Raw genomic sequence first — 13,285 nt, 5'->3', positions numbered from 1 at the left:
TAAATCATGTGATTTTCAAATTAAAAGCCCACTTGAATAAATAATAGTTTGATTTAGGGTTTAAAGGCATTTGTAATCTTTATTTTACCGGTAATTGTAAATGTTTTTTATTTTTTAAATTATATTTAGAAGTAATTAAGATCAAGACACTAGCGATTGAAAGGTTATAGTTCATCATTCGTTAATTTTATCTAGTTTTCATATGATGTCACTCGTTCTCTGATAGAGTAAAGTCGAGCCGGAAATTTTTCAATGGCAAGATAAAATTAACTTTGACCTTTGATTTTCATCAGTCATGTAAATATGTGCACCAATTAGTTGGTATCTTGTTTCAATTTTTCGACGGTGCCTTTTGAAATACTTATTTTAAATTTTCCTATTGATATATAAACCCATTCATAGTTATTTGTTATTGTATAAAAAATGAATCGCTTATTCGAAATAGAGTGTAAAATAAGTGGTATATATCCACTTTTTCTTATATCGTTACTAAAATAAAGTATATTTTATATATTATTTGGTTAGTCACCAGCTCTACGCGTGTTTGCATAATTTCAGCTCAATCAGTTGGGTGGACTGAAGTGAAGTTATATAATAGTTGTATGTGTATGTAAAAAAAATATCGTGTACCTCAGCAGCAAAAATCATTTTCGTAGATTATAATATGTATAACTCCGTTACGAATTAATTATATTGCATTACACGAATCTATTATCTATAAATACTAGCTAGCTTTCCCCGCGATTCTTTTAGTTAGTTCGAACGTATTTTATTTTCACCGTAAACTCCCGAACTCCGAACCGTAAACTCCATCGATGTCTTGAAATTTCATTGCAATCGAATGCCTTAGTCGTTATTCGGCGACTAGAGAGAGACAGACATTCGCGTTTATTATATTATGAAAATAACTTTATCGCGTCAGTCGTGTCAGTTTAATGTCAATATGGCATTAATTTATCGTGTGAAAATGTAATGATTATAAATAAATTTGCCTGATAAGCATTAAGTATATTATCAGTGAACTCAGCGTGTTTATTACAAATCGGAGGCCCCCTTTTTCTAATCGAATGTTGTAGCTAATAAATACATAAACAAATTATGCAATATTCTGTTAACGCTGATTTATAAGTGCCGAGATGGTTCAATGACGTGTAAATCTAACATGAAAAATTCGAGTAGAAGCACTAGATATTACCTTGATAATGTATGAACACAATATAAGTAGGAACATGGTGAGGAAAGGTTGATCTAACAAATATAAGTATGTAACAGAGTCGAATAAGTCAGACTTTTTTTTTAATTTTAGTACTCAATTTCATCTTACAATTATTTCAAGGGTAAACATTTTTAATGTTCATCTGTAGTAATTATCAACACAGCCACCAAATATTTTGAGCATAATGTACAAGCTTATCTCTGAGTATGATTAGTATGAAATCATATTAATGGTTCTCAACTTTTTGTATGGAATGTTTTACTGTCAATAGGGACTCGAACGAAAAGATACGAACGCAGAATTGTTAAAATTGACAGTTGATTCTTCTTATATGTGCGTCGCATGTGCAGCTCGTTGTAAAGTCTAAATCAATCGCATTAGTGTCAAAATAAAATCGATTATTTAATCCTACAATGATTTAATACCTTAAAATCGTTTTTATTTCTATCTATAATATCTAAATCGTCCAATAGAAACGTTTTATTTGATTGAAACGTACTGTTTCAATTTCTAAAGTTTTATGTCTCGTACAGTAATAAAATAAACAGTGTTTATTGAGTAATCAGTTCCTGGTGACTATCTTATCAGTGATGTGAAAAGCCTTACTCATTGAGATTGCACCGTGAATGATGTTCTAGTGTCGTGGATTAATATCAAGTGCAACCATTTTAGTGTTCAGAAATGATTGTTTATTAACATTATAGTGTTATGAAATTATGGTTATAAAAATCATTGAAATCTAAGCCCGTTATCAACTTCCCGTTTAACGTCTGCGGATATAATATCATCCTATTGTTTTTATTACACAGAGAAAAAGACACACAAAACAGTTGCTTTAAACGATTTGAATCTGAAACAATTCTTGTTAGTTATGAAGCTGCTCAATGATATATTTGCTAATGTAAAAATGTTACTTCCGAAATAAAAGACAATCGCATTATTTTTAAATTGCATGCATTGCACCTCACTGTCTTTTAAATCATAACAGTTATTTTGATATTATCAAAATTTACTAGAAAAATAAATTATTAACTAGATTTACCTTGGAAAACGATTCAAATAAGAACAGACTTTTATAATAATAGGTATATAGTAACGTTATGACAAAAGACTAAGGGTTTTATATGAGTGTCGCATAATTAAACCTCAGACACACCTTGGTATGAGAAATTTTTGGTTTTCGTTTTTGATTATTTCGGTTCTGCGATATTTTAATCCAACAGTTGAGCTTTACTTGTTGATAGGGCTTTGTGCAAGCTCGTCTGGGTGGGTACCATCCACTCATTAGATATTCTACCGCCAAACAGAAATACTTAGTATTGTGTTCCGGTTTGAAGGGTATGTTAGCCAGTGTAACTACAGCGACAAGGGACATAACATCTTAGCTCCCAAGGTTGGTGGTGCATTGGTGCGTTGGTTGACAATATTTCACGAATGAGATAAGAAGTGAATTCTTACAGAATCGCACTCCAGGCTATCATTTTTATACATGGTGTTTTGGTTTTATATAGTTTACAAAAGTTTAAGTAGAAATTCCTTTTATACGTATATGTATTTGGACGGGAAACAGCAGAATAATTATTTGATTACAGGAGTCATAGCCTATGAGCAACCAGAAGTAATTTTTAAACAATTTGATACGACATAATGCTATAGTTTTGAAATTGCACACGATCGCTCCGGGCGTTAGTTTTTCGTGACTTATCCCAACTCTTGTTAACGTAATAGCAAATGGAGCGGTCGCCGTCGTTGATAAATTACAAGCTCTTTTCCAATTCACTGTGTTTCTGTTGCAAAATCATAAATATTACGAGCCTTAAGATATCGCTACTCGAATTCGATTAATATATTTCGTCTTTATTCATTGCGATAATTTTTATTTCCTAGACAACATTGCCGCTTGTGTAATATAAAGGATAAGCTCACATTAATTTTAACTAATTAAGTTAAGGTTTGATCACGTATTACGTGTTGTTATTATTCAGGAATATTCGAACAGAATATTAGTAATTAACGAGCTGTATTATGATAAATAAAATATTATAATTAGAAAATTATCCCCCAATGCGAGTGGGTATAATCATGTTTTGAAACTAATGCGTGTTCAGTCATGAGTATCGTGTCGACTAATTTGAATATTGAATACGATACGGTTAATGTATGAAAATGTGAAAATAGGGACCAGTTTGTTATTGCTTCCCAGAATTTGATCCTTGTTAGCGTCACCATCAGCAGCATCAATAAATTTTTTATTTTGTTTAAATTTTTTGTCATAAATTGAATAATGTAGATATTTTTTATTGATATTGTATTTTTAAAGATTTTTAAAAGTATTTTTGGATAAAATTATGCAGTAGTTTCTGATTTAGCCGTCCGCGTACACTTGTAATAGTCATTAAGTTTGTTTTATCCGCAACCACAACAAGCACAATTTTATCGCTAGGCAGCTTTCCTCTAGATAACTAGAAAGCACGAGCCCCGGGCGGCCTATATACCTCACTCGCTGTCACATTAGAATTAACTTTCGAGGCTTCTGCTACCGCTGAGGAATTAACATCGTTGACTACGACACAGATATTTTAAACATACTTCTGTACAGTCTCTAGCTTTTCTCGTGTAAATAAAAAACATGCAGATAGACAAGTGTCATTGCACTTCATTTCCTTTTGAACTACACGACGGAATTTTAGTACATCTACGTTTTAAGAATTGGTTCAGTACATTTTTCAATTTAAATTTTTTCATATGGACAATTTTCGTTCATCGTTTGAACGTTCAAAGTGAACTTATTTATTCAGTAATCTTTATCAACATAGCGTAGAAAGATGTGGTGTGTGCGATGTGATCGCAACAATGAACTGTAACATTCTTTGTCTATAAATAATGTATGATTAAAATGTTTTCAGAGAAATTTCATGATATTATTTAATGAGACTATTTAATTGAATTGAAGTGTATTATTCATTGGACAAACAGTTACAAATGTTTGACAAATTGTACGTAATATCGAATGGTTCATTAAACGCGATTACTATTTTATTAGTATAGTAAAAATTTGTCGTTTTGAAATTTTTTGTTGTTTGCAACTTTGTACATATGATATCTTAGAGGCGCAAATGACGTTGTGATTTGTCTGTAATTAAAATTATTGATAGTGATCAGTATGTAGTAGTCGTTTTTAAAAAATTATGTTATAATTATTGCCGAATATTTTTCCGATCTTATCTTGCAGTAATTAAGTGATAACCGTTTTACCGGCGCGCTAGGGAACGAATTGATACGCGGAAAAGTGAAATTTATACGTGAACTTATTTGATTGTGTATCAAGAAGATAATTGTAATTGATTTTAAGAATTATATATTGTATGTCTGCAGGCTTAGCATTCGTTTGATTTTTGTATGGCTAAATTCAAATTAACATTGCAGTTTTTATTAGGTAAGTGGTCAACACCGTCCATAGACATTAACGTTGTAAGAAACACTACAATACTATGTGTATTGCTGTTTAGTAGGATATCAAAAATCGAAATCAAAATATACTTTATTCAAGTAGGCTTTTACAAACACTTTTGAATCGTCATTTAACAAACTATTTTAAGTAAAGCTACCACCGGTTCGGAATGATTCTACCGAGAAGAACCGGCAAGAAACTCAGTAGTTACTATTTTTCAACATATAAAAATACAGTCATGTTAGTTAAATATATGTATGTTATGTCTCTTGCCTGGAAGTCAACTCAAATATATGTTGAGTGGTACCCAGACGGGCTTGCACAAAGCCCTACCACCAAATATAATTTCATAGCCGGAATTCGGTCAAGAGGGCATTGTTTTATTTTAATATAACATTAGTAGCAAGGTCGTCTTAGCCTTGCGTGTCCGCCCTCAAAGTAAACATCACTAGCTATCTTATCAACAGAATCGGGTGAAATTAGGTCATATGGTGAAACAAAAAACGCTTCATTGTTTAGGAATAACAAACTTTTCAGCTGCTGCAAGACATAAACAGTGATATATATCAGAAGTACTGTATCGTTGTTCGGACACGTATTTTTACTTGTTTATGTTTCTATCTGTTGGCCACAGATTATAAAACGAACACACAGATGGAGCGCTTCGAATAATAAAGTGATACAACAAATGCGAATACTAAATGAAAAGGGAACGCAAATTCTGTCTTATCAATTCGTCTATTCGTCTTTTTGTTAATCTTTGACTGTACTGGCCGTCTTCGTGTTTAAACTCCACTACCTCATACCATCAGGTGGAGTGGAGTCATATACCTAAACAGTCTTTAAAAAAAAACGTCAAAAATGCTGTCACATTACTTAATTATTAACGTATTAACAAAATATTAATTACTAAAGGCACGACTGCACTTGCACCTGTATTCGCTTTTGATCTTATTGCCTTGTGTTACTTTACTGTAATATCCTGAACGCTCCATTTGCTATTTTATACAATCTGAGCAGTTTGCACTTATAAATGAGTTAAAATTGGTGTTCATTTTCACGATTAATTTATGTAACATTACATTCTAATCAAACTAAACATTACTCTTTACACTAAAAGTTTTACTAAATCACTAAAAAAAAAAGTAAAAACTTGTAAATTTCCCACAGCCGGGCTAAGGCCACTTCCCCTTCAATTGTGAAGGTTTAGAGAATATACATACTCATGTGTAAAGTTTTCACTTAACAAATGCAAGTTCCACGATGATCTCTTCACAGAAGTGATAAAATATAAACACTAAAGCGTCAATATCGCAATAGTTTACGGGCCGCCTAGCGATGTAAAAAGTCGCAGGATCGATCTTGACCCCTTGGGCAATTGTCGTACCCAATCGTAACACAAATGATAAGCTAAATAGGAATGTTAGTAATTCCTTAATTAATTTACGGCATTGCTTCAATTTTTTTAAAAGTTAGTAAAAAGTAATAAAGCAAAGCCAGTCTTAGCGATAATATATTAATTCGTAATTAGAACGTATTGTATAATTGTTTATATTGTTTTATAGCACTGCGGTTATTATTTCGGGCGCTCCTATAGCCGTATTGTTGTGAAGGTTCAATGTCAGGATCACGTGAATTAGTGAAACGTGAGATCGGAACAATGAAAATTACCTCTGTTTGTTTTATCAAACACGTTCAGCTACTTCTAGCCGAAACCTGAAACCATAATATTTTTAGCTCATGCTTTAACCATATTATAAAGCTGAAGAGTATGTTTGTTTGATTTGAGAACATATTTTATAGTTAGATAGTCTGTTTATGGACAATATAACATTATATATGACCCACTAAGGTGGTGCTGTAACGTTTAATGTTAATTTGTATACATGGGAAGCTTCTAGTATACTATATCGTCAATGGAACGCTAAGACGCCAAATCGTACGATTGGAAAATGAGATTCAAAGTTTTAACTTTAAGTCTCATTTCCCAAAAGCACAATTTTGGCGTTTCAGCTCTTCTTCTTTTCCACTGAAGGCTTATAACTACTTATAAATTTAAAAATTGAATTTATTCTTTTAGTAGCTCTCTCTGTTTTTGGCATAACTTACATTTAATATATTTGCATACATACCATTTTATTTTATACTCGCATATTTTTTTATCTTGAAGATTGACATTTACACGGGATTCTGGAAAGTTAGTTGGTTTTTTAAAATATAATTTAAAAAATAAATACATCTTAATCTCTTTTCTCATATATCTCTTTGATACATATCTGCGTGTTTTTAAGTAATTTAATTATATAATATTTTTAGGTATACAACTATTATTTATTAAAGACGTGAGTTCTTAAGCTGTCGTGTACGTTACAGCGTGTGTTCCGGGCAGCTTATAAAATAAAAATATATTTTATTATATTTAATAAATTAACGTTAAACAATTACTCGATGTAACAAATATATATTCGTATGAGTTTTTTTGGCAGTTTAATAACTAACCTAACCCATTTCGTTGAATACTGTTTGCAAATGAGATTGCAAAACAGTGCATATAAACACAGATGAATAAGATAAGTTATCATCAAGGTAAAGTTGTGCATTGAGCTGTTTAAATTGGACTAAAGATAAGAGCAGTTTGCTCGAGACACGACGGCACACTTAGAGAGACGAGTGTTGTTGAACGTAATCAGTTATTGAAAATGAGTAATGGCCTCACCTATAAATATTACTTGGGGGTGATTTGTTAATTAATTATTTGTCTTCTTCTTTCGTATGTCAAATCAATGGTACTGGATATAGATTAAAACTTAGTATTTTTAATAACCGTGACGTCATAGTATCCTATTCGTCAATTCGGTCAGAGCTTCTGACGACGCTAACGATTTCATAATAATCTGAACAGGATATATTAGTGCACAAGTGTTTGAGCAATATCTAGGAATCTATAGAAGTATCTAGGAAGTCGGTTCTTCAGTTGTTTATGGATCGGGTATATGGCAAATGGACTACCCGATGGTCAGTCACCACCGACCATAGACATCGGCGCATGTCAAAATTTTTTTGTCAATTCAAAATGTCTTTACTCACAGTCGATCACAATACTAATACTAATTATTGCTGTTTAGGGGTGGAATATTTGTTAGTTGGGTGGTATCTACCCAGACCAACTTGTACAAAGCCCTACGAAAAGCAGGTATAACATTGATGTTAGCAACAAGACCGCGGAAGCATCCGACCATGAAATATGTAACTAAAGAACTCGAACGAAATAAAATGCTATTTCTATAATAATTATCTTGCTACCTCGTCTACACTTAATGATGTTAACACAGATATCGTACATGTCTGTAAATTATCGTTACGTCTCGCGTTAAAATTACATCAGTACGGTTCCATAATTACCACCTATAATCTGCGCGGTGGTATAATCTCACCACAGGATACCGGCTCCCATAAACGCTAGTTGCGAACATTAAATAACATCTTAAATAACGAAGATACGCACTAGGCTTATTGTTTTGACCAGTTATTAAAAGTAATAATATTGTTGAGTATCTTTGAATATTAGTTGTAATCATAGAAAAGAATACTCATAATACAATTTTACGAACTATAATAGAGATTGTACTGCGCTTCGTGTGTGTGCGCGCTTCTCGCTACAACCATAAAGGTCTTATCGTAAATATTTCTTATGTATATATGTGAATATGTTGTATTTAACTTAAAAAGGAGTATAGATGACATCAATATGCAGTATTTTTTATTTATATTTAGGAGATGTAGTCGAAAGTAATAAAAGCAAGATTTGTCATTTGAATAATATAATTGCAATTAATTTATCTTCGACGTTGACAACGCAGAGATTCGATATTTAAATTAATTTGGAACAAAAAATTAATATGTATATATAAATTATTTTTATTTCACGGATTGTATTATTGTAATATATTATTATGTTGTATTTAAATCATGAATTATCACTATTAAAATATTTTCAATTTTATTTTAATTATTAATAGTAATGTAAAATATATTGTAAAGTTATTGAATGGGTTGTTAAGTCATTGTTACTTTGAGCAGAGTATCCAAAGATTAGCTACATTATTTTCTCCTCGTTGAGACAGCAGACTGTTGTAATCGCAAGGGTCATCCTGTTTGTTCTTGTGAAGTATGACTCGACTTTGAAGAGACTGGTGTAGATGTGTGGGTAAAAAGAAGGATTAATGATGTGTTTTAATGTACGAGACTTCTATCAAATACTCGTTATTTCGAAGTCAGAAGTAGGCACGTCAGTGCATCGAACTTTAAATTACCGAAATAGAAAAATACAAAATTACAATGTATAGTTATAAAATATGTATAAAATTAATTTCGAAACGGGTTTCCACTTAGATACAGTTGTAAACACTCTTTTTTATATAATTTAAATTTTTTGAGTGCTCTGGTTATATTAACATGTTTTTTCGAGTAAATCACAGTGTGAAACAGTAAATTCGCTCATATGTAGCGTTATGGCGAGATGGTTATGTCACGCGTCCGCAAGGGTGAACGCACTTGCAAATATCGTGTCACTGTTAAATAAACGGCGGTATTTGCGCATGTGAGTCCTCGCCTTACTTCGCTCGGCTGGCTTTGTTTATGACGAAATGTCTTTTCAGTTGAGCCGTTGAAATTTAAATAATAAAAAAGGAAATATCTATTAACTAGTTTTCGTGGCGGTTTCGCCCATGGTTTTCTCGTGCGGGGCGAGCATAGGTTTTAGGTATAAAAAATAGCCCAGTAAGGTCCTTTCTTGTGGTCCAGTGTGTCCAGCTTACTTCATACCAAAGGTGATTGAATTCGGTTCAGTGGTTCAGGCGTGACAGACAAACAGATAGATAGATAGTGTTACGATACAAAATTAGAATATAATTTAATCAAGTAGTCTCTGAGCACTTCTAAATTTTAAGATTACAAGTCTACTCGTATAATGCAAATTAAACGTGCAGCTAACGATAAGAACCGGCAAGAAACTGTACCGTTATATTTTATTAATATTAATTTTAGTACATGTTACGACTTACAATTACATTTTATAGCCTGCGTTAAAATCATAGATTATTTTTTAATCAATATAATCTTGTACGAATTAATGCGCTTAGTTTATTGATTTTACACGTGATTTAAATAATAAACGCTCTAACAAATTCAAATTATAATAATTAACAAAACCATTTATAAGAGTTATTAAGTGTAAGTTTATTAAGTTGTTTGTTTATACAAATACCGACTTTTCTCTTAGTTCTCTTATTTTTATTTATTTATTTTTATTTATTGCAAAAGTTACACCATCAACTTATCCCTAAGCACTTAAAATTAATATCTGACTTGGGTAACATACAAAGTGATACGTCTTTAAAGGTGTAAACAACATAGCATAAATATATATTGTTAGCATAAATTTGATATTCGAACGCCAGGGTATTGTTTAACACTAAACCATCACACTCTTACGAAAATGTATTGTTAAATTCGTATGATATTTTTTTGTTTAATATACTTTAAAATTGCAATACTGATGATTAAATAATGCCGGTCAGAAATTAGTCACGAGTGGTTGTGCAGATAAAGTGTGGGTTCGAAACGTGAATTTGCATTTTACGCGGTTATAGTTGTGTAAAAAACTCGATTATCGTACTTTTGAGCGATATTTATGGTTATTACCTTAGTTTGCGCGTATTGTAATAGTTAATTTATGTATTTAACTGGTAAAAAAAAACACTGAGATTTTGCCGAATCTTCTTAGTAGAATCCACGTTTCGATCTGGTGATAGCTTTAAGTTTAATGAAACGGTAAAATGATAAACCTAATTCTATCTACACTATACTTTAATCTTGCCCAGCCTATCGCAGTCCACGCTGGATATAGGCTTTTCTTAAAGTGTCAAAGCTTCCAGTCATCCGTCTTTCGCAATATTGGGGTCCCGCTATCTTAAATAAAATACATTTTCGGTTTATGATTAAGACCAAAGTCATTATTTTTGCTCATTAGCGACGAATCGTTAGCGAAACGTAATAAATAACCGTTTCATACGCTAGATTTTTACCAATTACACATAAATACAGGTATAGGTACCACCATGAAATTGTCTCCTAAAAGGTCTTCAACCTCGGAAGAAACTCACAAGTAATACTTTTCAAGATTGTCTAGTTACTAGACTGTAACGCGGTTATTTTAGAAACAATATACGTATATATAACAATCTTATATTTTGCAAGATAAATTCACCGTGAACAATAGGCGAAATTAGCATAGTCTGAAGTAATGATTTAATTTGCTATTGTGATATATGCAATAACTGAAAAGAAAATTCAAAGATTTTTCTATTTCATATGTATGGCATATAATATAAGTAGTTTTCGCCGAGGGCTTGGCTCGCGTTTTGAGGGTTGGTCGGCAAGTGTTAGGCGTAAAAATAGAAGCCTATGTCGTAAGTTTCATCGAATTCAATCGACCGTGAAAGAGTAACAGATGGACAGTCGGCGGTACTTTCGCATTAATAATATTAGTATAGACTGTGCGGCAATCATTTTTAATTTATTTTAATTTGTTTCAGATGACAGCAGCAGAGAAAAAGTTAAATCAGAAAACGAGGTAAGTTTACCGTATATATATAATTGTATTTAAGGATTAGCGACCCAGCCTGGCTTCGCACGGGTGCTTTCATTAATAAAACAATGATTTGGTATGAATATAATGAATACATATTAGAATTTGAACATAATCAAATGTTAATGTATATATATATATATATATGTTAACACATGTTAATTAATATATATAAATGCGAAATACCACTCACTGATTAATCACGAAATCTCAGAAACAATAACTTGAAATTTGGCTAGTAGGTTCCATATAGGGTGTAGACATTCGCTAAGAATTTTACGTAACTCCACCTCTAAGGGTATAAAATTGGAGGTCTGTGTTTTTATAAATTTCGCGCGTGTAGCGCAGTTTCAGCTAGTAAATAATAAGTGAAGAAGCTGAACCTTTTAATGTTATATATGATAATATTATAAATATATAAATGCAGAACACATTTTTAAGATCATCGGTTTTAGAAGTAAACATTATATCTTCTTACGTCATCAGCTATTCCGTATTCGAAAGACTAACGATACGTATTTGGTAATTACAACCGTTTTACAACGTTATTTAACACACGCAGAAATCTAACAACAACGGCCCCTAACTTGCCTTACTTGGTAGTAGGGCTTTGTGCATGCTGGGTACCATCCACGCGTCATGTTATTTCGCCAAACAGTAACAGTAACTTAGTATTGTTGTGTTCCGATTTAAGGGCGTGTGAGCCAGTGTAACTACAGGCACAAGGGACTTGGCATCTTAAGTGTTTTGAGGAGTGGTTAATATTTCTGACAGTACCAATGTCTATGGTTACCACCGCGTAACAACAGGTGGCACTTTAACGAGTCCGACAAAGAAATAAAAAAAAAGTACCAAGTCATGAGTAAAACAAAAATGGTGAATATAACTTTAGATCTTGCTTATGATTGTCGGTATTCTAAAAAAGGTTCTAAGTTGAGTTGTTCGTCCCACCGCGTATTACCATTTTGTCCGCATACAAGGTCTTAGTTGGAAGCCTTTATTTGGCTTTTCAGGGTTTATTTGCGAAATGTTTCCGAGAACTTTAGCGAAACTCATACGAATTGAAATAAAATAGGTAACTCTGTCGCTTTAAAATGTTATTCAAATGTGGATCAACCGTATTTCGAAATTAATTTTTATATAATGCTTAGATGTATTTATTTATTTATAACATGTTGTTTAATGTATATTTAATAATTAAACATTTCTTTCATAATTGATTTGACATTCGGACGAAGAAGACAGGGCTATTTATATATCGTAACAAAAAACAGATTAAATTTAGAGAAATTTAACTCGAATTATTAAATAAAATTAAATCAGGAAAAGAAACAGAAGGGCCTATTTTCTCTGATCAGAGACTTCCAGAGCTCCGCAGCAGGGACTGTAAAATTTAATGTATTAAATAGAATTATACTCCATCCGAATATAAGTTAAATAAAGGTACGGTTTTTTAAAATGACATCAGATTAAATAATTAGGTCGCCGTGATCACCAAGCCCTGTACTTTATCATTATCTAATCTTCTAAAATTGAAGATAAAGAAATTAAACTTTGTACACTTAATTAGCTATTGTCCGAGTAGCTTCTGTTTATTTTCAAATTCAAAGTCGTGGTCACTGTTTGTATTTTGTGCGATTATCAAGCAAAATCGTGACAACTGAGATATTAAAAAATCTTGAAACAATTATAATTAGTATTCAGTCCAAAATATTTTTTTCGCTTTCCTTTTACAACAGCAAGATTAATTGAATACGTAACCAAATTCTAATCTTCTCCTCAAAGGGAGAGGATGCCTTAGCCCAGCAGTGGGAAATTTACAGGCTGCTAATGTATGTAATGTATGTATGATACAAATACTTTAACTTTTTCTGTATATATCCTTCATAGTTATTCTTAGATCCATTTAATAGATAGGTATGTGACAAACTTGATATTCCTAACGTTAAAATAAATGAAAAGTTATTTT

The 13,285-nt window shown here is 32.0% G+C and overlaps 1 protein-coding gene across 5 annotated transcripts in view; it reads left to right on the top strand.

The window, feature by feature from the left end:
* LOC113395802 (protein spire) overlaps positions 1-13,285 on the top strand; it is a 145,782-nt gene that overhangs the window by 25,668 nt on the left and 106,829 nt on the right. For all 5 annotated transcript variants that reach the window (XM_026633492.2, XM_026633491.2, XM_026633490.2 and 2 more), the window contains exon 2: positions 11,264-11,301. In XM_026633492.2, coding sequence (XP_026489277.2) covers positions 11,264-11,301 — 38 coding nt within the window. The remainder of the gene's footprint in view (positions 1-11,263; positions 11,302-13,285) is intronic.

This window comes from Vanessa tameamea, chromosome 4 (assembly GCF_037043105.1).
Source record: "Vanessa tameamea isolate UH-Manoa-2023 chromosome 4, ilVanTame1 primary haplotype, whole genome shotgun sequence".
NCBI classification, from domain to species: Eukaryota; Metazoa; Arthropoda; class Insecta; order Lepidoptera; family Nymphalidae; genus Vanessa; species Vanessa tameamea.
The sequence above is the reverse complement of the archived record's forward strand: the minus strand, read 5'-3'. Positions and strand labels throughout refer to the sequence as shown.